The sequence below is a fragment of the Blennius ocellaris genome (assembly GCF_963422515.1).
Source record: "Blennius ocellaris genome assembly, chromosome: 11".
NCBI classification, from domain to species: Eukaryota; Metazoa; Chordata; class Actinopteri; order Blenniiformes; family Blenniidae; genus Blennius; species Blennius ocellaris.
In genome coordinates this window covers 5469229-5495621 of record NC_137660.1, presented here as the reverse complement: position 1 = coordinate 5495621, position 26393 = coordinate 5469229, and the positions used below count along the sequence as shown (strand labels likewise).

The window sequence follows — 26393 nt, the reverse complement described above, 5'->3', positions numbered from 1 at the left end:
AGCCGTGACGAACGCTGCTCAGTGGCCGGGGATGGTTTCAGTTTGTGACTGGAAAAACCGCAGCGCTAAGTAGATCGTGTTCGGCGCTCGTGCATCATGAACGAGCTCATCCTCAAACTTGTCGTCGAACGTCTTGTAAGCCAATATGTGGCACGCACCATGTGATGCAGGGAGGAATCGGCCAGTTGGTGGCGCTTTGACGGGCGGGCCGTTTCTGGTCACTTTCCAACCCCCCCCCCCGTGGATCCTCTTTAGTGTGGATGGTCCTGTGAGGAGCGTAGTGTGTCTCTGGTCGGAGCTGCAGCAGCAGGTGCTTCTGACTCTGTTGATGGTGATTAGGACCAAGCAGATTATCCACCTTAAGCTCGGCAGATGCTTTCTTCTCCTGCCTGCTGCTGCCGCCTGCCTGCTCACTATTAACCTCATTACTGAGACGGGATCAGCATGCACACACACACACACACACACACACACACACACACACACACACACACACACACACACACACACACACACACACACACACACACACACACACACACACACACACACACACACACACACACACACACACACACACACACACACACACACACACTCTGCCCCTTCGTCGTCCGGGTGGCAGGAAGGGACAGTGGTGTAATCTGGTGAGTTTGTTCATGTTAGACGACTGTTCACACTCATTGATTAAAAAAAAAAGCAATACAGCAGCAATTATCAAACAAGTAGTACTTGTACTTTCACTCTATAAAAAACATGGACACATAAACAAAGAGATCGTCTCTCAGACCTTGTTCTGGTTGTGTGAGCTGAAAAAGGATCAGGGAGTCTGCAGGTAGCTCCTCGGAGTGTTGGAACCTCAGAATTGTCCAGTTGGTCAGTGAGCATCCAGTCACAGACCAGAGCAACTGGACAATGAATCCAACATGAAACTCTTAGATCACAAGAGAAGAAGGATGTTCACACTAATGTGACGTTTCAGGTGAAAACACATTATTTTTGTGTTTTGATGTTTCAGGAACGTTCGTGTTCACATGCCAATGTTAGCAAAACTATGTTTGTTTACATGAAATGACAGACACAATGAAAATGATGTAGTTTGCATGTCAGGGCAATAGTGGTGCTGTTGGTTGTTTTTGTAATGAAGTCACACACAAGCAGTAGAGAACGAAACGTGACAGACATTAAGAAAGGGAGGACACCGACATTCCAGTGGGCAGACCACCAAGTTGGATTGTTAGCACGGTGACTGTCAAAATAAAAGTACCAATTCCAGGAGAATGTTTCCTCCACATTGCTTGCATTGTCCAGTGACTGAGCATGTGCAGAAGAACTGTTTTATTTACCGTAGTGCATATGTAACAATGTTTTCAAAAATAATAATAATGCTTCAGTTTTATAAAGACGCTTTACATTGCATTATTCACAGGGTTGGGAAGGTTACTTGAAAACTGCAATCAGTTACAATTACAAGTTACTAGTCAAAAAATGTAATCAGTAACTTACTCTAAATACTAAAAGAAAAAAGAAACATACCAGAGTACTTTTACTTACTTTTGGATTTCTTCACCAGCAAACATAAAAAATAAAGAGGAGAAGGAATAGAATGTGTCGTCTGCTCAGTGTGTTGACACGTCTTATACACGGCAGATACAAATTACACTTAACACGTTTTGACCTCTCAAAACTCCGTAACCAACCAGGTGTCTAACACTGATTCTTTTTTAAGAATCAAAACCACAATATAAATAAAGTTTTCAATTTCTATTCAAGAAAATGTGCCCATTTTTTCCAAAACTCTCTCTCTCTCTCTCCCTGTCTCTGTCTCTGTCTCTGTCTCTGTCTCTCTCTCTCTCTCTCTCTCTCTCTCTCTCCCTGTCTCTGTCTCTGTCGCTGTCTCTGTCTCTGTCTCTGTCTCTGTCTCTGTCTCTCTCTCTCTCTCTCTCTCTCTCCCTGTCTCTGTCTCTGTCTCTGTCGCTGTCTCTGTCTCTGTCTCTGTCTCTGTCTCTGTCTCTCTCTCTCTCTCTCTCTCTCTCTCTCTCTCTCTCTCTCTCTCTCTCTCTCTCTCTCTCTCTCTCTCTCTGTCTCTGTCTCTGTCTCTCTCTCTCTCTCTCTCTCTCTCTCTCTCTCTCTCTCTCTCTCTCTCTCTCTCTCTCTCTCTCTCTCTCTCTCTAGTTTTAATGTTGTTGTTTTTCTGACTAAATATGAATGTTTGATGAGAGGCTGTATCTGGCAGCCTGAATCACTGATAGATAATAACTGAACAACCTGCTACTCAGTCAACTAGCAGACTTAGAAAAAAAGAAGAAGTGATGGCACGTGTCGCCCCAATTAATCCCTAAAACATGAGATCCTCTAAACATATTGAGAATGTCTTCCTACCATCAGTACCAGTACTGGTATTGGCAGGTTACTGACAGGTTATGAGCTAATAAAACTAGTTGACAGAGTCCAGGTGTGTTTCAGTAAAGTGAGCAGGTTTTATCCTACCAGATGTTTCTTCAGGTGAGACGTCGAGTTCCTGGACGTTCACATCACTTTCACTGCTGGGAGGCGTCATTAGCATTGTACAGAGAGGTGAAGAGACTCCTCCAACTTGAAAACATAGTGATGAGAGCAACTGGCTGCAGTATCCATGGCAACGTGTCAGCCTGAAAGCGTCTGGAAGTGTTGCAATGTCAGTGGACGGATCATGTAACACTGCAGTTCTAGTTTATTCCATCTGATTTTCTATTGTAATCCCGCTCAGTAATCCCACTTTTGTATCAAATACACCTGTAACGAGATTACACATTTATTGGTGTATTGCAACGGATTACAGTTACATTTTTTTGTATCCTAATTACGTAACGCCGTTACATGTAATCCGTTACTACCCAACCCTGGTTATTAATTCACTCCATACTGGATGGTGGTAATCTACGTCTGTAGCCACAGCTGCTCTGGAGTAGACTGATGGAGGAGCGGCTGCCATTTTGCGCCATCGGCCCCTCCGATCACCACCAACCACTCTTTCACTCTCACACTCACTACATTCACACAGGCAGTTTGGAGTTCAGTGTCTTGCTCAAGGGCACCTCAGCATGTAGGCAGGCAGAGCTGGGAATCGAACATATAACTTTCCGTTAGGGAGACGACCGCTATGTCAAGCGAGCCAGTTGCGTTTGAAAACGGGGAAACGTTGTGTAAACACAACTTTAGTCGACAACAGGAACACAGATAAACATTGACTTGTGCCAGTTCTATAAGAAATAAAATGTAATAACCGAGCTGTATTTTTATATAAAACACAGTGTTTGTCCATCTACTCATGAATATACATCAGTGATTGCGAAATACGTCAGATAGTCGGTCATTACCGGTAAAAATGTCCTTGGTCCGGTTAATAACCTCTTTAAACCGGTCTCATGTCCGAATTTTTCATTTATCACTCTCAGAGCTCGACATTAAGTCTTGTCCGAACATCCAGGGCGAGTAAAAGCTTTGCTCGGGCAACTGAATCATCCACCCACCTTGCCCAAATGGGCTCGTGTTTTTTTTTTGCCATATTTTGACGTTTTTTCTGATCCAACCTGCGGAGATTTCAGATCCATGAAGCCTCGTGTGCTTTACAGTTGCTGAAATGACGCCAGTGTTTCCCTGCTGCTGCTCTGCTCGTCGACTGCAAAGTGTGGAATGGATTTCCTGAACGGAGGCGGGTCTCAATGAGATGTGGAGTAATGAGTCAGGAAATCCATTCCACAGTTTGTAGCCAGCGAGCAGGCTAATGTAGTAGCATTGTGCTATCCTACTTTTCATGACAACATGTTGCTGTTTGGACGTATTTCACACTCAAACAACCGCAAAGCATTGATGTGGATGTTTGCAAAGTCGTTGTGCAGCGAGGCCCCGCTCTGCCGCCAGACGTTTAAAAGGCCAGCTGACTGAGGAGAACAGCGCTGACCGCAGCATTAAAACAATGAACAGCAGCTCCTCCGCGGTAGCAGGAGACTCACACCTCGGTGAAGCTGCGTCCTCCTCCACGCTAAACTCCCTGAAAATAGTCCCAGTCGTTTGTGCTGCATTAGAGCTGGAAACACTGCAGTTTGTGTTGCATGGCTGAAGAATTTCTCCAGGAATTAATAAAGTGATTCTGAGGTTTTAAAGGTAGAAGTAGGGTTAGGGTCCTGAGATGATGACATCACTCAGACCCCCACATTGTCCTAATGGAACAAAAATAATTTGTACTGCTTCTTTTTCTGACCTTCTACTGACCTCAAGTTGTCTTTTGAGAGAAAACATTCATACATACATACATTCCATACTTTACTGTAGAGAGGAGTTTATTACAGCCTTGTAAAAATAAAATAATATTTTCATCAAACTTCATTTCAGTCCAGTAAAAACTGCATGATTACTAGACCAGTATCCAGTAAATGTTTTTTGGCATTTCACCATCCCTGCTAGAGAAGAACCATTCACTATGGCCAAGTTCTGCATGCACAGGAGCAGCATTTCAGAAAAGTGCTTTTCCTCCATCAACACGAAGGTACAGTCAGAGCTTTTTCAAAAAGTTGTGCTTTCATTGACTCCGAACACCAAAAATTAAAGCACATTGGTGATGACGTTCTGGTTTGGAGTTAGTTAGTTTTTTGAGTTAGTTAGTTTTTTGAGTTAGTTACTTCACTGCCTCACAGTTTACAGTCGTCGCCTGACACAAACACATTAAACATCCAGAGTTGCTTCTGCTGGCATAGAGATCTGGAGGGTCTTCAGGCCAGAATGAAACCCTGTTTGACTTCAGTAATTCATCCACAAAAGCTTTTCTTTGTACTTCCAGTTCGGATCCACTGGCTTGTAATCAAAGGTCATTGCTCTTTACCCACGCACTGATTCTCATGATGCCTGTGGTCTCTTAACAATGACATCTGAAGACTCAGCTCACTCCTGTCGACAGCTTCTTTTCTTTTGGATCAGGACTTTTCTTCTGTATTGTTTTGTAAATCTTTAAACACATGAATTTTCAGAATGGAAACGCCTACAGGCTATTGGCCTGCAGGCTTACTTGGTTCTATTGTGTCTGTTCTGTTTGGATTTAACTTGTTTACGCAGCAACATTTTCAAGTGAAAACAGAAAACTCTCCGAACGACTGAAAACACAACCTTTTGGAAACGGTTGGCAGTGGAACCTTGAGAAAACACTGACTGTGTCTTCATGGGACACACTGGAGAGAAAGATACTTTTTGAAACAATTCCCGAGTGTGAACCTCTAATGGAGTTCAAACAACTTGAAGGTACCAGAAAGCCCAAAAGGATGGCCACATGAATGAATCCTGAGAAGGATCAGCCTAAAGAGGGAGTTGCTGAATTATTTCGTTGTTTACATATGAACAGTGATGCCGGTAACACAGGTACTCTCCTTTGACCACTTTTTTCAGTAACAAGTAATCTAACGAGTTACTATTTCTAAACCAGTAATCAGATCAAAGTTACTTCTCCAAGTCACTGTGCGTTACTGCGGGAGAGTTTCTTGTCTGTAAAGCCGCTATATTATTAAACAGAGCCGGGCCGCTGCTTCGTTCTCCTCCAAACTGACACACACGTGCACGTGCACGCACACACACACACACACACACACACACAGAGGCAATTTCCTCACCATGCTCTGCATGCTCACCTGACCCCCGCCCTCTTCTCTACTCTCAGCCAATCACAGGCCAGCTCTCGCAGCACCTTCATGTGACAGAAAAGAATCGGAACTAACAAACATAATCACCAATAAACCATATCATTGAGATGTTACACTAGTTTTGTAATTTTCCTGAGTAAAAAGATATATTGGCAGGAAGCCCCGCCCCTTTTCCCAACCTATCCATCAATCATTGAAAGACTTCATTTGTCCCTGGGGGGCAATTAACAGGTATCATAGCGCAGGTAGTATAAACAAACAAACAAACAAATAAATAAATGCACAGTGCAACAACAGACTACAACTACATCTCAGGGTAAATAAATAGCATTAATAGTAAAAATGTGATAATAAAAGCATGAGTCAGAAATAAATACAAAAAAGAATGAAGGTCAAAGGTTAAATATGTATCAGCAGGTGCAGGAGGCAGGATCAGCAGAGGTTTTATGTTCAGACCAACGGGGGTGCTGTCGGCGGCTGCTGAAAGTAACTAATAAAGTAACTTGTAATCAAACTTAGTTACTTTCAAAAACAAGTAATCAGTAAAGTAACCAAGTTACTTTTTAAAGGGGTAACTAGTAATCAGTGATTGGATGACTTTTTCAAGGTAACTATAGCAACACTGCATATCATCTTTATTCTTATTGCTCTGAGTTGGTCTTGATGACGTTTATTCGTGGGGACGGCTCACGTATTTAACGTATTTAACGTATTTGACATGTTTGACGTATTTAACGTGTTTGACGTGTTTGGTGAAATTAGTTTGGGCGTTGTTGTGGATGAGGTGCAAATTTCATACAAAGTGTAGCTGTACAATGACAATAGACATTTATTTTAACAACGTTTCCTCTGTGGTGTCATGACTCCCAGTCCAAATTCTCCTGGGACTTGATAGTTTTATTTTGAAAGACACCGTAATAGCAATCCAACTGGTCGTCTGTCGTCTGAATGTCGGAGTTCTCTCATTCTTATTGTTGATGGTGTATATTTCTCTGCGTGCATCTATGTGTGTTTTCATTTAAAAACAAACACCGACTCGTGCCCCAACATAAAAACTATGTTTTCCTGTCCTTTCTGTCGTAAACTGACATAATTTTCAAAACAGTGCCATGTCAGTATAAAACTATTCCCAATTAAAAACACTGAAGCGATGTGTTTTCCCTTGAAATGTCTAGAAAGAGGATTTACTTGGTAATAGTTTTAGCGCGTATTGCCGCCCTCCCTCCCGCCACCAGAGAAAGAAGCTTTAAAAAAGAATTGATTGATGTATTAATAACGTTAACATTTCATTGAACTTTTCACTCAATGAAAATGCTGAATCCTTTAAAAAAGTTCTTTTTACTCTTATGTACTTTAGTAAAGTACCTTGGCGCTCGTACTTTCGATCCAACTTTGCCTGGTTTTCATGTTTTATAAGCCCTTTAACTGATGTCTTTGTTGCTGCTCACCTCTGCCTCATTTCAGTGCATGTCTGACTTTTGTGTCTTTTCAGTCGCGTTTCCCTTCACATCTTTCCTCAGGATTTTACAGTTTTGGTCCGAGTTTATATGTTTTAGTTTCCACCTCTCGAAGATGTTTAGGATTTTTATTCTGATTGAAGAGTGAAAAGTCTCTTTACTTTGTGACCTGAGTTGTGTTTGATAATGGCTTCATCAATGAACACTGGTTGAGGGCCTTTAATTTCCTTGGCTTGTACTTACAATTTCACGTGAGTCCGTGACCCAGTGCAGCACTATAATCCCATGCAGGGATTAGACCACCTACCTGTACCCGTCACTGCTGTCTGTTTAACGCTTGAGAGGATGTGATGACCCGAAGAGCAGAAGGGAGGCGCACCTTCACTCCCCTAGCTCCTGTTTCAATTTGCTGATTCAAAGTGGATTTTGCCAGATGATCTACGAGATTCCATATAATTGACATTTCTTCAGGATTTATTGATTTCAATTCAAAAGTGCTATAAGAAGCATATAAATGAGTACAATGGAGAATGTATAGAAACCGAGACACATGTAATAGAATTGCTGCAGTGGCTTTCGAGATTTGTGGCCATGTGTTTGTTGTCATCATTAACTGGGGTTGTTTCTTCCAGGGAAAGATAAGGATGGAGCCACGGTGGAGATGCAGCCACTCAGCGATGATGGAGATGCAGACAAAAAGAAGAAATCCCCACCAAAGAAAGAGAAGTCTGTCCTTCAAGGGAAGCTCACCAAGCTGGCCGTGCAAATTGGAAAAGCAGGTAAGAACCATCAGTATGATAACAAGCGTCATTATCATATTCATAAACTATGAACTTAATTACATTAACTTGTAAAATGTTTCATAAGAGTCATAAAAGCATTCAGCATCAGTCCATTTGGTCGCTGGAAAACACTGCCAGAGGACGTTAGCGCTGCTATTACACATCTTGTCCTCACTTGTCTTCATGAATTTTCCAATTGAGGGACATGAAGAGGACGAAGGAGCTCTACTCTCTTTCAAACCGCCAGGATTCTACACACTCCTCAAAACAGCCAAACAGTGTTTGTAATGTTGCAGCAACGAAGACCGAATAGAACCTCGCTGGATGGTGTCCATGAGTCAAAGTATTTTTAGTATTTGGGATTCGTTTTAGTAGCAGCTGGATGTCCCAAAAGCTCCTGTATAGAAATGTAGTGCGGATCATCACGCAGTTCGGTTAATGCTGCTGTGGCTGCAAACAGACATTTAGCAGATATGGAAGTCACTGCTGCTTCTGCCAAGTTGGAAATACCCTGAAACACTCATGGCTGACGACATCCACCCTTCCTTACTGGAGCAGTGGCTCTGTGGTCTGTGATATCCACTTGATAACAGTGATTTGATCTTGTCTCCTCGACACTGCAGTGACGTGCAGGTCTGTGTGTTTGCTCAACTTTCTGTTAGGTCAGAAATAGATGAACGAAACTAGGGATGCAGTGATACCAATACTCGTATCGGCTCTGATACTGCACAGAGCACTCGTACTCATAATAGCTCCCAGATACAACCTGATAAGTATTATGTGATGTCATCCATCAGCGATGTTAGCAGCAGGTAGACAAGAAAGCACGAGTGATGTTCACGGTTTGGAGATTCTTTAATAATAATGAGGATAACAAAAGTACGACAGACTGTAAATTGTGTTTTGACAAAATATCAAGAGAAAGAGAAAAATAGTTCGTTCAACCCCAGCAGCTTAATCACCTGCAGTTAGACCGATGTCGCTCATGGCTACATGCTACATGCTAAAGAGTTACAGGGCTACGTGCTACATGCTAAAGAGTTTCAGGGCGACATGCTACATGCTAAAGAGTTACAAGGCAACATGGTACATGCTGAAGAGTTTCAGGGCTACATGCTAAAGCGTTTCAGGGCTACATTCAACATGCTAAAGAGTTCCAGAGCTACATGCTACATGCTAAAGAGTTCCAGGGCTACATGCTAAAGAGGTTCAGGTCTGCATGCTACATGTTAAAGAGGTCCAGGGCTACATGTGCCATGCTAAAGGGTTTCAGGGCTACATGCTAAAGAGTTCCAGGGCTCACTCACCAGTGATGCCACAGACTAAACATGATTAAAGTCTGATTGATACTGTCATTAACAGCGAGATGGAGCGTGTGGCGGCAAATGGCAAGTTCAGTCCTTCAGTGTACAGTACGCATGGCACACTGCATAGGTAGACACATTGCATAGCGACACACTCTGCTATTCGTGCTGTAGACACAGTAGTATACTGGAACTTTCACGGCTGTTGGAGGTGTAGTGTAGTGTCAATGCAGAGGCTGTGGGGAAGTGGTTCGCGTCAACACATAGCTTCACATATCGTTTGCAGAAGGTTTGAATTAGACATAAGTACTGGTGTCAGCATCGGCAAGTAGCTAAAGTTTAGAACTTGCACAAGAAGCAACATTTTCAATTCAACTTGTCATGTTGACTTCTTATGTGCACAGTTGTGTGTCATTTAAGTCGAACAGTAGGAATAGCCGCAACAAGTGCAACAGCTGGTGGCTCCATGTTTAGCATTGAGGTGCTGCAACAGATTTGAATTCCTTTGGTGATCTGTGAACTCTTTCTTCATATTTTCCAGAACTCTTATCCATACTCCCATCAAACAGTTTTGTAAACTGAAATATTTCATCCATCAGGCCAAGCAACACTCTCTCTCTCTCTCTCTCTCTCTCTCTCTCTCTCTCTCTCTCTCCCCCGCTCTCTCTGATCAGGTCTCATCATGTCCACCCTCACCGTCATCATCCTCATCACTCGCTTCCTGATAGATACCTTCTGGATTCAGGGGGTCCTCTGGACCACCGAATGCATTCCCATCTACGTGCAGTTCATGGTCAAGTTTTTCATCATTGGAGTGACGGTTCTGGTGGTGGCTGTTCCTGAAGGTCTTCCTTTGGCAGTCACCATATCTCTGGCTTATTCTGTGAAGGTCTGTTTGTACATTTTGATATCAAAGTAAATAGAATAGAATAGAATAGAATAGAATAGAGCTTTATTCCTCCCCAGGGGGAAACACAAACTTACAACGGCTCAAGGTAAAAAGGTGCAGAAATTATAAAATTAAAGAATTTAAATATGTAAACATATGTAAATATCTAAACAAGAGCAAAAAAGAGCACAAAAAAAGAATAAGTAAAAATTAAAAATAAAACAATCCAGTAAGAAAAGAAATCCTCTAAAAATAGAGTAAATTGACAGAATTGATATACACATGGTGTAGATAGGTAGAAACTGAGATGTACTCAGTGCAGATAGAACCGGTCCATGAGAAGAATGTAGGACATTTACAGTGAGTTGTTAAATATCATAACAGCTGTTGGGATGAATGACTTCCGGTAGCGTTCTGTTTTATGACTGATGACTGTCATATTCAAAAACTGTTTGATATGACAGTGAGCGAGGGGTTCAGCTCTTGCACTGCTCCTCTTTCGATGGAGTAGTGAACCCAATGAAAAACTTTTGGCAATTGAGTAACTTTCCACCTTTCTTTTCTTTGTCAGAAAATGATGAAGGACAACAACCTGGTCCGACATTTGGACGCCTGCGAGACGATGGGCAACGCCACTGCCATTTGTTCAGACAAGACGGGCACACTGACCACCAACCGCATGACGGTGGTGCAGGTCTACATCGCAGACCATCACTACCGAAAGGTGCCAGAGTCGCAGCTCATCCCGCCCAAAATCTTGGACCTGCTTGTTCGGGGCATCGCGGTCAACTGCGCCTACACCAGCAAGATTATGGTGAGCTGTAAAAATAGCCATTCATTGAGGAGTTAAGCATGGGCCTGAGAGGGCAGGGCTGGTTTGGAGAGCTGCCACTGCAGCTCATCTGGTCACCGCTTCCTGGATCCACAGGTCAAAGGGCACAAGGAAGACAAACAGGTTCAGATCAGACAGGAAGACAGCAGCAAGCACACTATTTCTTTGTCTCCAGTCGCCTTCGATTGTTAGTAATGTTCATGATTAGTCTGGTTTTATAGTACAGTGGTTTATCCTGGTCTCTGGAACAGCAAAGGGATCATTAATAAGACTTTTAGATATTTAGACACAAAATTCACAAAGATCTTTGACTGCACAGACGTTTTAAAGCAATCAATAAATCCAGCTTCTGTTAAACATACAATAGATTTATATATGCAACTTCAACACTTTTAGTGGTACAAGTTGGTCAATTATCTAAAATAGCTATAACAAACATCAACTAAAGAAAATAACTCGGTTTCAAGAAGGTAAAAATAAAGATGATAGGTGAAAGAAGCAAGACAAATAAGCAGAAGCAGTTACTGAAAACCATAGACATTTATATTTTTACCTGTGTGTGCTCGGACTGTCAACAACATCTCTTGTTGGTCTATTCTGGCCGGGTCAGAGGGAGAGAGAACATCCTGGGTCAGAAGGGAGCCAATTACATCTGTAAGGTTCCATAGGGAGGAGCGAGAATGCAGCCGTCTGCTGAGTGGATCAGTAATGATCGTCACTCTCGACAAGCCAGCCATATTATTATAATAGCTCATTGGCTCTATAAACCCTCCCATTGTTGTTTGCATAGCCACTTTGTTCTCACTGGTTGTTTTGTTAACTGAGTTTTTTTAAATGTCGGTGCTGCACTGCCCCCCGGTGTTCCGACGAGTTGCAGGCGCTCCTCTCCATAACCGGAGGGGAGGAGATTGATCAGGAGATGGACACTGATGTTCACAAGGAGAACGTTTTCCAGACTGTGTCACAGAGAACGGAGGCTCACGGCTTTACTCACGAGCCTGAGCAGTGCTGCACGAAATGAGTCCAGCACTGATCCCGCTTTTACTCGTAATGATGTCACATCCTGTGTCATTATGCTGTCGTTCACAACTCTGCCTACATTTTGAGCAGTGCTCAGACAACTCCTCCACGGACAACTCGTCTACAAAACTGCAAACCCAGACGACTCATCCTCGTGATTCTGGACAACTCGTCCTTGACTATTTGTTTCAGCATTACTGATTTGAAGGATTGGATTTCAAAGTATATTTGAAACATTTGGAAGGATTATTAAGTGTATTTGACACAAAAACCCGAGGCAAATCATTATGTTTGACACAAACACAGAAAGGTTTTTGTCATGTTTTCCTCCTCTGAACTGTTGTAAGATTTATTGTGGTCGCCACCATCTTGGATGTTTTGTGCTCTGCTATTGGACCAGCAGCTTACATGTGACTCAAACTCATCACGCATGACAACAATATCATTCCGCCTGTAAAGATAGTACCGACTTTAAACACTGGTTTTAAAACAAAACTTCGGGATTGCAAATGGAGAACTTTTGACATTGAGCTCAAGACTGATGTATCTTTGTGATGGTGTAAAGACATTGTAGTGCCCGCGATGTCGTAGCTGACAGCTTTGAGTGATGCGTTCAGGTGCATCACGTAAGAGCAACTTCCGACAAATTAATGAGCTGTGGGGCTCCTACAGCAGCGATGTTACAAAATAAATATGATTAAAATATGACTGATAAAGTCATTATGGAGTTGGGACATGCAAAGCACACAGCAGTGCCAAAGTTTCGGGGTGGGGGGGGCGTCATGTGTGCAAAGAAGACCATTCTGCATGAGAATAAAAAGCCATATGATCCCATACTAAATATATATGGACACATGCTAGACATATGAAACATATATAAAATATCAATAACAAATAATATGGAAAAGTACATTGTAAAAGATTTATTTTCTTTAAAAACAATTGCATTTTGGGTATCCGTTTACATGACAACGGTGCTAAGAACCACTGAAAATGTAACTTTCTGAAAACGGTACCCAAAGTGGGAATTTTCAAAAATGCTCCGATTATGTCTACGTGGAAATGTGGGACAATGTTGGAAACCGAAACTATTGGGGCGGCACGGCTCAGCATGGCTTGGTTGGTAGAGTGGTAGAGCAGTCGTCTCCCAATCGGAAGGTTGCAGTTTTGATTCCCTGCCTATGTGCCAAAGTGTCCTTGGGCAAGACATTGAACCTCAAACTGCTCCCATTCGAGTGGCAGCACCTTGCACTGATGAGCCATGTAAAGAGCTTTGGGACTGCTCACACAGCTGAAAAGTGCTATAGATAGTTCAATAAGAACAGTTTCCTCCAGAGTGTCATGACTCCTCGTCCATATTCTCTGGGAACTGATAGTTTTATTTTGATAGTCACTGTAATAACAATCCAACTTGGTGGTCTGTCCACTAGAATGTCCATGTTGTTTCATTGTTAATGTTTAGAGCGTATTCTTTCTCCGTGTGTGTGTGTGTGTGTGTGTGTGTGTGTGTGTGTGTGTGTGTGTGTGTGTGTGTGTGTGTGTGTGTGTGTGTGTGTGTGTGTGTGTGTGTGGGTGGTTGTATTATAAAAGCAAACAACAGCACCACTAGTGGCCCAACATGCTCACAACATTGTTTTGAGCATTTTTTTCAATTTCTTTGTGTAAACGGATGTCGTTTTCAAAACGATGCTGTGTGAGTGAGAAACTTTTCTGAAATGAAAATGCAAAATTAATGTGTAACCTGGGAACCCATCCAGGTTGTATCCTGTTCTCGCCCATAGCAAGTTGGGATTGGCTCCAATGTGGCGCAACCCTACATAAGATTAAGTAGTATAGAAAATTAATGTTCATCCATCCATCCATCCATCTGGATGGATGGGTTGGTCTGTTTCAGAAACAATTCAGTCCATAAGACCAGCAGTACAGTCCTCCAGGCTGAATTGTTTTGCTTTTAAAATGATTAATGCAGTTTAAAATCTTGGACACAGTGCAACAAAACAAATGAAGAAACATACATTTTGTTTAATTCTGATTAAATAAGATGTGTTTAAATCATGTGTTCAAAAGCTTTTCTTAAGTCACACAGGCTTCTACTCTATGTGAGCATCTGTTGACCACAGACATGATTTCAGCACTGATTTCAAACTGAAGGTACAAGAAGAGTATTAATCAACTCTCACTGTATTTCTGGGTTTTGAGGTTATTTTATGGGGCAAAACAGTAACTAAACAAAATGAGATAGGAGTAAAATTACAATCACTGGACGCTGCTTGCTCTTGTACCTAGCATGTGTCAAAATAACAATTTCCACACAGCTGCTTGTTGTTCATGTTTAAAATGGTCTTATTGATGCTGGTCTGAGGCTAACACTACACAGTTGTCTGTTCAAGAACCTTATTTGTCCTCAAAACAACTGAAATCTGTGGAACATTTTCTGTGCTGTTTCCTCCAGCCTCCGACCAAGGAAGGTGGGCTGCCTGGACAGGTGGGGAACAAGACTGAATGTGCCTTACTGGGACTCATCCTTGACCTTCGCCAAGACTACCAGAAAATCCGCATGGAAGTCCCAGAGGAGAAATTCCACAAGGTCTACCCCTTCAATTCTGTGAGGAAGTCCATGAGTACCGTGCTAAGAAACTACGACGGCAGCCTGCGGATGTTCACCAAGGGGGCCCCTGAGATCATTCTCAAGAAGTAGGTTGGCTCAGTCTGCCTTTACGCCCTCAGACTGCCACCGTGTGACTGTGTGGTGTTCTTTCAGGTGCTGTAAGCTCATGACGGCCAGCGGTGAGGTCAAAGTCCTAAGGTCTCGGGACAGAGACGACCTGGTGAAGAACGTAGTGGCAGGCATGGCGTCGGAGGGCCTGCGGACCATCTGTCTCGCCTGTAGGGACTTCCCCGCTGCTGACGGAGAGCCTAACTGGGAGGACGAGCAAAACATCATCACAGGCCTCACCTGCATCGCTGTGGTCGGCATTGAGGACCCAGTCCGACCCGAGGTACAACACCCAAATACTTAAGAATAAGCTGTCACTGCACAAAATAGCCTCTCTAATCAAAACAATGACTCATGTCACAAAATAAAAAATTTTTTTTAACCAAATTCCTATATTCACACAGAAACCAGATAAAGTTCATCCTTAAAGGGCTCATACTATGCTAAATTCACTCTCTACTGGATTTCCAACAGTAATAATTGTCCCCCTACCTGGAATGACGCCTCAGAAGTGAAGAAAGTGTGTCCTCTCTCTCCCTGGCTTGTTCAAGGTTTTAAAAAGTGTGTTGCTCCAACCAGCCAATCAGAAATCAAACCCTATATAGTGTCATCGGGGGTTTAGTCAATTACACTCAAGGTAGGCTCCTCCCCTTTGACTCTTCTCACAATCAGGCAGCTTCTTCTGAATCGAGCCGCTGGCACACTGGAATGCCCCGAGCCAACATTTGTGACTGGGGCCCATGTTAGAAGTACATTCAGTTTGCATAATGGCCCCATGTCAAATACCTATGTGGTACCCATGTATGTTGCCCAGTCTGCAAACATTACCCATTATTTACCTCACGAGGACCCATAAAGGAAGCCCACATAAGGGAACCTATACGGAACACTCTGGGTTTGCCCATTAGGGTCCCTTATAGTCTGTCCATTGTTAGCCAATGCCCACTTGGTACCCAAGTACCCCAGCTGTAAACCATGTGGGGCCCAAAGACACGTTTGTGCCGGGCCGTATGTCCATACACTTTCAATTGAACATCTGTAGAAGGACACCAGCAGCTCCTTGCCTCGGGTGTTGTTCTTCAATAAGAAGAAGAATTGAGAGGTGATTTGAGAAGATGGGACAAGAAACACAGAAACAACTGAACTCGTTTCATTAAACAGGCAAACAGTAGTCAAAAAGGCAAAATGAGGGCAGTCTGGATGCTTGCGACTGCCAACTCATGCATAAAAAATTGTGAATGTGCTCAGTAGAGGTCATCATCAACACTGAGACATTGTTTCTTCAGCGTTTCCTCTGTGATTTATTCAGGAAGCTCAGCAGCTCTGATTTCTCTCTTCGATGTTCCCGGCAGGTCCCAGAAGCCATCAGGAAGTGCCAGCGTGCCGGGATCACTGTCCGCATGGTGACTGGAGACAACATCGAAACCGCTCGTGCCATCGCCACCAAATGCGGGATCTTACATCCTGGAAGTGACTTCCTGTGTCTGGATGGAAAAGAGTTCAACCGACGGATCCGCAACGACCTGGGCGAGGTCCGCCTGAATCACAATTCTGAACTCCTCTGTCGACCTCATCGTGCTCCGTCTCCAGTGTCTCCAGTGTCTTCTGTCTTTTTCTCTGCAGATAGAACAGGAGCGCATCGATAAGATTTGGCCCAAGCTCAGAGTCCTCGCTCGATCGTCTCCAACAGACAAGCACACTCTGGTCAAAGGTTAGTTTGAAGTCAGGTCACAGAGGTCCTGCAGGTAGAGGAGGTAGAACCAAGCCAATGGAAATAAGGCCAGCACTAACAATTAAGACTATTTTTGTTCAATTTGGACAAAGTGGGGGCGGGGCTGTGTGAACTTAGATTGTCCTTTCAAATACTGTTTAATATGTGAAAAACCAAAACAGCACTAACAATTGGGACTATTTTCATTGAGTGTCATGTGGGGTGGGGGGCCAGCGTCATGATGGCGGAGAGCATGTGGTAACTCGTCTTGTGCTGACGTGTGCGCCTCGTGCGTGTTCCAGCTCGCTAATCACTATCCGTCATATTTTAATCATATTTAGCGTCTAACATTGCTACTGTCTGAGCACCACAGCTTGTTGAAATGTCATGATGCACCTGAATACATCAGTCAAATGTATGTCAGCTCCTGTAGTTATAACTGGACAAACATCGTGCTCATACAAAAACTCTCTTTTTTTACTGAAACAGTTCAGAGAAATGCATTTCTGACAGCACAGGAGGAGAAAAATAAACTGTGCAGTTAAAAAGTTAAAACGCCGCTTCACTGACGTGTGGCTGCTGTGAGGGGGCGTGGCCTGTGAGTTTGGCAGTGTCTTTTGGAGTATGACGGCTTCAAAAAGGGAGTATGCAGGGGCTTTAATCCTCAACTCACCACAAGAACTTTGGGGTGTTGCAGTTTGGCTCAAGAGTGGCTTTCCCTAAAAAGCTGTGCCCACCATGGAGGTGGCCAGACCGCCGCCTGAGGACCCAAACAAAAGAGAAAAAATAGTAATGGAAACTGTTCTGCTCATCCAGTGGGCTGAACCTGTGCTGGGTTGTGTGGCTCCACTTTAGCCCCGTTTCCAGCTCACAAAAAGTGCTGGAATGGACCGGTATAGTCCGTTATGGTTCAGGTTTCCACCGCAAGAATTTGTGACTTTCCGGAAACAACCACTCCAAAGGCGGTCGCTTTTCCACTTCCCCCATGTCAGGGTACCTGGCACCATGGAACTGGTCTGAGTTTGAGGAGCCGTCTGCTGATTGGTCAGTGATTTACTACACGCCCTCAATATTTTAATATGTTGGTTGTATGAATCCTCTGTTGTCAGTGTGGTCAGCTTTGCTCTGGTTGTTTTTTTGTTTTCTTTGCTGCTCAACTTTCGTGTTGGTCGTGAAAGAGCGGACGTGAGGCAAGGGGAGACTGGGGCTCGGGACTTTGCGATGAATTGCGTCCGCGCTGCCGGTGGTCGGGCAGAAGGCGCAGTGCGGGGACGGACCGTGGACACAATGCAAAGAGACACTTGGAGCGGCCTCCGTGTTCCGGCATGGAGCTGCCGGAGCGTGATCCATGCCGGAGCAGCCAGCATTTGAGCAGAAAGCTAAGGGCTCCCGTGTCCCGGTGCAGCTCTGTTCCGTGGCCAGCCGGGGCGCGCTCGAGTGCGGGGCAAGTCACCGGAGCGTTCGCTCTCGGTACCAACACTGAAGTTGCAGCTGCACCTCTGTGGCTGCAAAAAATAAAAGTTAACAAAACAACTAGTGCAAAGTGGAGGATGTAAACAACAACAACAGAGGATTCATAAGATCCTGATCTTCCGCCTGGCTGAGACGACTGTTGTAACGTCACGTACGTCACGTATCTGCGGAGCTCTAAGTCCCGTCTACTTTTTAACCTACTTTCTGCAGTGGCAATGGGTATTTGGCTTCAGTTATGCTTTGCCGTACTGCTATGTAACGCTCCGTTCTGTCCCTGCACTTTTTGTGCGATGGGAACACAGCTTTAGTGCATTTTTTTTCTTTCCCGACGTAGCAGAGGCGTCTGTCTCTGAACTCGTTCTGTTGAGAAAAGGCCTTGCGCGATTAGCTTGCTTTGGTTTTCTAGCCGAGGTTAGAATTTTGGACACCTGTGATGTCCGAGTCTGTTTCAACCAGTGATTAGTTGGATGTAAAGCGCTGTATTCACGACTGAGGGCCTGTCCACACGAGAATGCCGGTTCACGTAAAGGAGCCGTTTTTGGTGGATTACCCACGCAAGGCAGAGTTTTGGGCTCCGTTTACACAACGTTTCACGTGACGACACCTAATCCGTTAAAAAAAGGAGTGTTTACACTGCAGCAGACACAGAGACAACGATGTAGTTAGTATGCTGGGCCACAGGAGGGCGCTGTTGCTTGATTTTGTAACAAATCCACACAGACGTGTGCAGAAAACAAAGCGCTATAAATGTGAAGAAAATGGAGAGAACCTGACATCCGTACGGACTGATGACGCATCGGATGCTATCAGGGGAGAGTCTCAATTATTAAACTACTGATATGGACAATAAAACTACAATACTGACCGTGAGTAATACCACTGTGGGTCGGCCATGTTTGTTTTCAAGGGATGGAAGGGAAGGGAGGGGGAGAGATGCACATGCGCAGTAACAGGCTCTGTAGCCTCCAGCAGTCTCTGCAGGAGGGGAGTGGCCGTGAAATAATCTTTCCACTTTGGGAACCGGATTAAAAACTTTGCAGATACAGTGCATTCACACACTGGTGCCGCGTAAACGAGACCCCCAACAGTGAAGAAAGTTTTGTGGATAGACTTGTAACCATTGTTGTGTAGAAAAGGGCCTGAAAACATTTTTGTCCAACACGGGTCCCAGAGTGGGGAAATTCTAAAACTCTGGCTCGGCTGTGAGGGGTGGACGGCAAAGACAATTATCTGTGGAAAATGAGGAAGTCATCACCCTCACGGCAGCCGTGATGTCATCAAATAACCACAATCAGGAACGACAAGCTCTGGTGGAGCTGCAGAAGCTACTGACGCTAGCAGCAGGAGGAGCAGGAGCATAGACCTATAGATCTCAGAGTTATGTATACAAGTCTCTGAGCAGGAGTCTAAATTTCTATGTGCTCTGCCTCGAAATGTCTCTATTCTCTTTATTTTACAGCATTTGCTCATTTTATATCTTTGTTATTCCATTTTGCATTAGCATTTTATAAAAACAATCACATTAATCCTTGTTCCCTAAAACCCTATTATCAACAACTTTTCTTGAAAAGAAATTGATGAGAAAACCTCCATACCAAAAGTATTTGTCCCGTGGTTGCAAGATTTTCTCATGAGAACCTGCAACAGAAATTATGTTCATTTCATTTCATTTGATAAATGTAGTTTTTATTGTAAAAACTTAAATGCAATGTTTAGTTTTAATCTCACTAAAATAGTTCATACCTCAGTGGACAATTCTGGACCAGCAGGTGCTCACAATGAAAAATAGTGGACGGTTTTCTTTGAAAGTTGGTGCTCTTTCGTGGCAGCCTGCATGTGTGACGCTCGGCTCCCAAGAGAGACCGCTTGGCGGATTCCGCTGTGCAGTTCAGCACAGTACAATATGGCTGAGCGGACCCAGACCTAAATCTTTTGCTTGGATCCACTGCAGAGATTTCGGTGCTATCCACCACTTTTATCCATGGAAACACATGAAAAGCCCATACCATACTGTATACCATACCGGCACATACTTCTTTTATATGTCTCTTAGCTTTGGTATGTTTGAGCTGAATACCTTTCACTGGTTCTCTCAGGGATCATCGACAGCACGGTGGTGGAGCAGAGGCAGGTTGTCGCAGTAACTGGAGATGGGACCAATGACGGCCCCGCCCTGAAGAAGGCCGATGTTGGCTTTGCTATGGTAACAACTACTATATGGCACCAAATACCAACCAAGTCTCTGCTAGATGTTCGTGAAGTAGAGGGACTGACGTGATTCTGTTCTGTGGTTTGCAGGGCATCGCAGGGACGGATGTGGCAAAGGAAGCGTCCGACATCATCCTGACAGACGACAACTTCAGCAGCATCGTGAAGGCCGTCATGTGGGGCAGGAACGTCTATGACAGCATCTCTAAGTTCCTGCAGTTTCAGCTCACGGTCAATGTGGTCGCAGTCACTGTGGCCTTCACCGGCGCCTGCATCACCCAGGTGAGGGGCGGAGGGATCACATCAAGCTTTTTAAACCTCACTAGGTTAAAAAGGTCGGTGAGCAAGAAAAGACGAGAAGGATCAATAAGTTCTTGGTTGTCTCAAACAAAAGGCCTGAATGGTAGATGAAGGAGTTATCTTCTGGTGTCTTAGAGCGTGTTCACATTTCCCTGTTTGATCCGGGCCAGAGTTCTCTTCAGGGAAAATCTGTTTCGTTTGGGTGATGAGCACACACCCACAAACTCTAAACCGGAGTCTATTGTCTGGTCGGAGCATTTTTAAAAAGTTCCACCTTGGAAACCATTTTCAAGGAGTTGAATTTTCAAGTGAATCTCAGCACCATTGTCGTGTGAACCAGGGTCCCCAACCACCAGGCTGCAGACCAGTACCAGTCCATGGATCATCTAGTACCAGGCCACAAAGAGATAACACAAATGTTTATTTAAATGTTCAAATGTACATTCAAAGTTACTCTACCAGAAAAAATCTTTACAATGTACTTCCCATAAAAGGTGTCCCATCTGCATGGAGAATAAAGCAAATCACAAAAACACCAGATGTTTTGGGAAAAGCAGCCACTTTTTTATAGCGCTGCAGCAGAATGTTTCGTTTAAAGCACCAACAGATATCACCACCATTCTTGTTTGAAGGCCCGTTTAGTGAAAATGCAAAACTTTCATTACATTTATGGGGTCCGTTTACACAACTACAGTGATGAAAACAAAACTTTTTGATAATAGTTCCCAAAGTGGAATTTTTTGAAAACGCTCTCACTCTTGTCGTGTCATCAGAGGAAAACGCAACTATTTGAAAATGTGCCGCTCTGTATGTGTGCAGAGGCTGGAAATGCTGCAGCTATAGTGCGATAGTACGATAACAATAAAGACTTGGCTTATCCTTACAAGAGTGTCATGACTCCCGATCCATCTTCTCCTGAACTTGGTAGTTTTATTTTGACAGTCCCCTTAATAACAATTCAACTTGATCGACCACTAGAATGTCCGTGTGCTCTCATTGCTAATGTTAGTATCATATTGTTCTCTGCTGCATGTGTGTGTGGTTCCTTTACTAAAACAAACAACAGTGCCAAGTTGTGGCCGGATATGTTAACTGCATTGTTTTCAACATTTCTGGCATTTCCATGTAAATGGACTTTTGTGGGACATAATTTTGCTGTGTAAGCACAACATTTCTGATACAAGAATGCAGAAATTAGCTGAGTTCAGAAAATTGCGCATTCAATAAATTCATTAGGGATTCTTGGTTTTGTTGCAGACTACTTCCTGGTGATTTCACAGTTTTTCAGTGTATTCCTGTCTTCTGCCGTGACATATGGCAGATGTGTCGGTGGTCTGTGGACTCACACTCCTCGTCGCGGTGTGTGTTTTCAGGACTCTCCTCTGAAGGCCGTGCAGATGTTGTGGGTCAACCTCATCATGGACACCTTCGCCTCGCTCGCCCTGGCCACCGAGCCGCCCACTGAGGCGCTGCTGCTGAGGAGTCCGTACGGCCGCCAGAAGCCGCTCATCTCCCGCACCATGATGAAGAACATCCTGGGACACGCCATCTACCAGCTGACCACCATCTTCATCCTGCTCTTTCTCGGTCAGTCAGCTTTTGGCAGGTTCTCTCTCAGAATGCTCAGACCAGCAGTGTGAACCTGCTTCACATGTGATGAGCAGCATTCTCACTCACAGCAGATAAATCCACGACACATTCACCACTGAAGATGAATGGATGATTCAATCATATTTAGAAGAAAACAGCTTGTGGAACGTCTGGTAAAGTAAAGACTTGATAAATGATGAGGCGACTGTGGCTCAGCTGCAAGGTTGCAGGTCCAATCCCCATCTCCCCCTGTCCATATGTTGAGTGGATAAAAGATTAATTTTGAGTTTCAGTGTGAGACACCAATCCCAACCATAACCTTCACCATTAGTAGAATGTGATGGAAGCACTATAGATAGCAGGATTTAAAACATGGCAACCAGATATACTAATATGTCTCATTGGGGCGTCGCAAATAACCAGGAGAGTTATTTATCTTTATGCATAAAAACGATTTCTTTCTCAGACTATTAAAGTATTTTCTACTATTACTACTACTACTATAATCAAAATACCTTAATAGAATAATGTTTGAAATGCAGTCAAGATGCTGAAAATGTCCACGGGTCAATACAACCATTGTTGGCCCTGGACTCAGAGAGACAACTAGACATTGACGTGAGGACAGGGTCCAGTCTGGGATCCACTACGCATTTCATATCGCCTCCAAAAACAAGGAGGTGACTCTTCAGTGAAGGTAGGCGCTCAAAAAGCTTGTTCATGATGTGTGGGTCATCAGAATTAGGGGCGTATGTTTTTATTTATACAATGAAAACATGAAATAGTGTCACTACAACAGTTTAGCATCTCTGGTTTTTGTCTGATATCACCTTACAGGTTGAAAACTGGACTGATTTGCTGATCAGAATCGCAACACCCCGAGCTTTAGAATAAAAATTTGGGCAAAACACCTCAGAAACCCAGGCTCAATTAAGTCTGACCTGATCTTTGGCGTGCATGTGAGTTTCCTGCAGAAACACTGAGTCAGCTCTAAGTCTTTTTAAATGAACTTTTAATATTCCAGCTTAGAAATATCACAGAAAACCCAGTGCATTGGAGATCAGAATTAGCTGTATTATGTCATCTTATGTCAAATTCCATGAGATGGACAGAATGTGGATCTCGCCTCCTCACGGTTGGGAAGAAGCAAAGGAGACAAGAAAAGATGAAGTAGAAAAAACCCAGCAGACCAAAACATGACCTGTCCTCCTGCTGCAGAGCGTGGTTCACCTGCTGCACTGCACAGGACAGGAGGAAAACCAAAGTTTAGTGGGATATCACACTACTTCTTCTCAAAGACACAGCAGCCGACTTCAGAAGAAGGCCCCATCCATCTCTAATGACCCCACCCACCTGTCCCCCCCTACCCCTCCAGTAAAAGATACCGGGCATTAAAGAACTCTTTAATTAGGACATAAAAAAGAAAAGCACTTGGGAACAGTACATGAACTAATTTTGAAGGTTTACTGTGATATTTTAAAAAAAATTATTTGTGGTTAGGGTTCGGGCCCTCCCCTCCATTATCACTGCTCCTAAACCCTCATCCAACTTTGAACTGATGATTTTGCACTGAACAATTTGTGCCGCTGCTGAACCCCCCCCGTTTGCACTACTTTTGTAATTATTTTTCTTTTACTTTTGTTTCTCCGAGTCTTGGTCTTTAATTTTTAATAGTTGATATTTTATTTTCTTCACAGTTGTGTATTTCACCCTGGTGTGAGTTAAATGGTAAATGGGCTTCACATGGTTCATCACATTCACCCATTCACACACACGTTCACGCACCAATGTGCGAATGCGGCCATACAAGGCACTGTCACTCCAATGAGAGCGGTTTGGGGTTCAGTGTTTTGCCCAAGGACACTTCAGCATGCGGGCAGGTGGAGATGGGATTTGAACCTGCAACCTTCCGATGCCAACATTTCACTGCTGCTAACGCTGTGTTTCAACATTGCTACAGAGTGACAACAATGCTCTATTCTATTCTATTCTATTCTATTCTATTCTATTCTATTCCTATAATGGAGTCACATTTTAAACCCATTTCCCCCCACAGGAGACGTCATCTTCGACATTGACAATGGCAGGAATGCCCCGCTCCACGCCCCGCCCTCCGAGCACTACACCATCATCTTCAACACCTTCGTCCTCATGCAGATATTCAACGAGTTCAACGCCCGCAAGATCCACGGCGAGAGAAATGTCTTCGAGGGCGTCTTCAAGAACCCCATCTTCTGCTCCATCATCGTGGGAACGCTCGTCACACAGGTGACCTCTGTGGGGGGGGGGGGGGTTGAGTGTTGAGTGTTGAGCAGTTTAAACAACCCTCTGTTTGCTCCATCTCCCCTACAGTTTGTAATCGTGCAGTTTGGAGGGAAACCGTTCAGCTGTGTGAGTCTGACCATGGAGCAGTGGCTGTGGTGCATCCTCCTTGGTTTCAGCAGCCTCCTGTGGGGACAGGTGAGGATTCGCTTTTTAACCTGCGTCTTACACCGCAGTCACAGGTCGTATGGCAATACCGATGTTGGTCCCCTGTCTCAGATGGTGTCCTCCATCCCCACCAAATGGCTGAGGTTCCTGGCCACGGCAGGCCACGGCACGCAGCAGGAGGAGATCCCCGAGGAGGAGCTGGAGGAGATGGAGGACCTGGATGAGATCGACCACGCTGAGATGGAGCTGAAGAAAGGCCAGGTGCTGTGGTGCCGCAGCCTCGGGCGCATCCAGACGCAGGTACACGTTGTCGGATACACAAGTCATTATCTTATTGTATCACAAACCTGCTACTTCTCGTCTTGATACTGCAGTACCAGCAGTAGCAATGGGGGCAGTGTTGAGTTTAGGAGAAAACAGTTCTAGCAGAGGGTCTATAACACCTGACGCACCTCCTCAGATCATGTCTCCTTCTCAATAGCAACGTCAGTCCTGTGGCGCCATCAGAGTTATATGGTCGCTGAAAAAAAGAGCAACTCTTCACATTTAGCCAGAATGTTGATTTAGAACAATGCCCTCTGGTGGATTGAAGAGTAGATATATGGACGTGTTAAAGCAGTGATGGTTATGCTGTTTGAGGCTCTTTTACCTTTTAACTGTTTTAGTACCTTCACACTGACGTGTGATGAAAATTTCAGTTGACAAACTACCGAACCATTCTTATATTCAAGAAGGTTGAGATAGCATAGATACCATTAAAAATGTGATTAAAAATGCAAATGTACACATAATTCAGTCTTTTCTGCAGAGGTGCTCAGAGCCAAATGCAGCTCCAGACTTGTGTAGCAGTCTCCTGAACTCGTTTGTCACTGTACATTGTTAATGTTACAAGCGTATTGTTTTTCTGTGAGCATGGGTGTGTGGTTTCATTACAAAAACAGCACCCGCTAGTGGCCCAACATGAATACCACATCGTTTTGTAAACATTGCTGTCCAAATGCAAACGTTTCCTAAAATGAAAAAGCAGAACTGATTTGTCTTCACTTGAAACGTTGTCGTGTAAATTGGGTCTACAATGATTCACCACCCCTAGCAATGCACCAAAGTGTCCACCATGTTTGATCTATTGTCTGAGTCTGAGTTGTCTCTCTCTCCGTCTCAGATCCGTGTGGTGAAAGCCTTCAGAGACAGCGTGTCGCCCTACGAGGGCCTCGAGACCCCCGAGTCTCGCAGCTCCATCCACAACTTCATGACCCACCCCGAGTTCCGCATCGAGGACTCTGAGCCTCAGATCCCCATGATCGATGAGAACGAGAGCGGGGACGAGCCCCCCACCAAACGGAACTCCATCCTGCCGCCGCTGACCGAGCTGCCGCCGCTGACCGAGCTGCCCCCCCTCTCCACGCTGCCCACCCTGCCGCATGTCCCCGTGTCCCCGAACAACAACACTTTGGACCGTATCGTACCGCTGCACAAAGACCCGTCCCGCTCCGGCCTGATTCCCCCCAACTCGGCGGGGCTGCCGCCCTGTCCGGGGAGCCCCCTGCACAGTCTGGAGACCTCGCTCTGAGCCCCCGCCCACTTCCTCTTCCCTTGGAACTGTTTGGATGCGAGCAGCGGTGTTGACGTTGTCTCCAGGAATGAAAAACTCTTGTTGGAAGCAGACTCGTCTGAGCAGTTCTCCTCAGGACGCCCCCTGCTGGACTTTTTTCGGCTCCAGGAAGAAGAAATGGTTGCCGTCTTGTTCGGCTCACACAGACTGACGTTTCCTGTTTCAATAGACATTGACTCCACAGTCTTTGTTTAGGATAAGTGTGTTTGTGAGTTGATTGACCAATAATCTGTTCCTGACATGTAAATATCCATGTGGAAGTAGCAAGAGCTCGTTTGAAGGTGGAGCCTTTCCCACGAGCTCAGGTTAGTTTTGTGTCCAGAGGCCTGTACTGTGAAGCAGAGTTCCAGCTCATCCAGGCAACTTGGTCATCAATCAGCTCTGCCAGTAAAAAAAATTG

At 44.4% G+C, this 26393-nt stretch overlaps 1 protein-coding gene across 2 annotated transcripts in view; it reads left to right on the top strand.

Annotated features, from left to right (window-relative positions):
- The window catches only part of LOC308136561 (plasma membrane calcium-transporting ATPase 1-like), a gene marked incomplete at both ends in the record, with an annotated part of 41641 nt that extends 15690 nt beyond the window's left edge, over positions 1-25951 (top strand). For both annotated transcript variants that reach the window (XM_080504920.1, XM_080504919.1), the window contains 14 exons: positions 7759-7905; positions 9887-10101; positions 10673-10915; positions 14406-14647; positions 14715-14952; positions 16022-16201; positions 16293-16380; positions 19950-20056; positions 20152-20343; positions 21735-21948; positions 24008-24219; positions 24304-24411; positions 24493-24681; positions 25544-25951. In XM_080504920.1, coding sequence (XP_080361046.1) covers positions 7759-7905; positions 9887-10101; positions 10673-10915; positions 14406-14647; positions 14715-14952; positions 16022-16201; positions 16293-16380; positions 19950-20056; positions 20152-20343; positions 21735-21948; positions 24008-24219; positions 24304-24411; positions 24493-24681; positions 25544-25951 — 2783 coding nt within the window. The remainder of the gene's footprint in view (positions 1-7758; positions 7906-9886; positions 10102-10672; positions 10916-14405; positions 14648-14714; positions 14953-16021; positions 16202-16292; positions 16381-19949; positions 20057-20151; positions 20344-21734; positions 21949-24007; positions 24220-24303; positions 24412-24492; positions 24682-25543) is intronic.
- Positions 25952-26393: the final 442 nt, after the last annotated feature.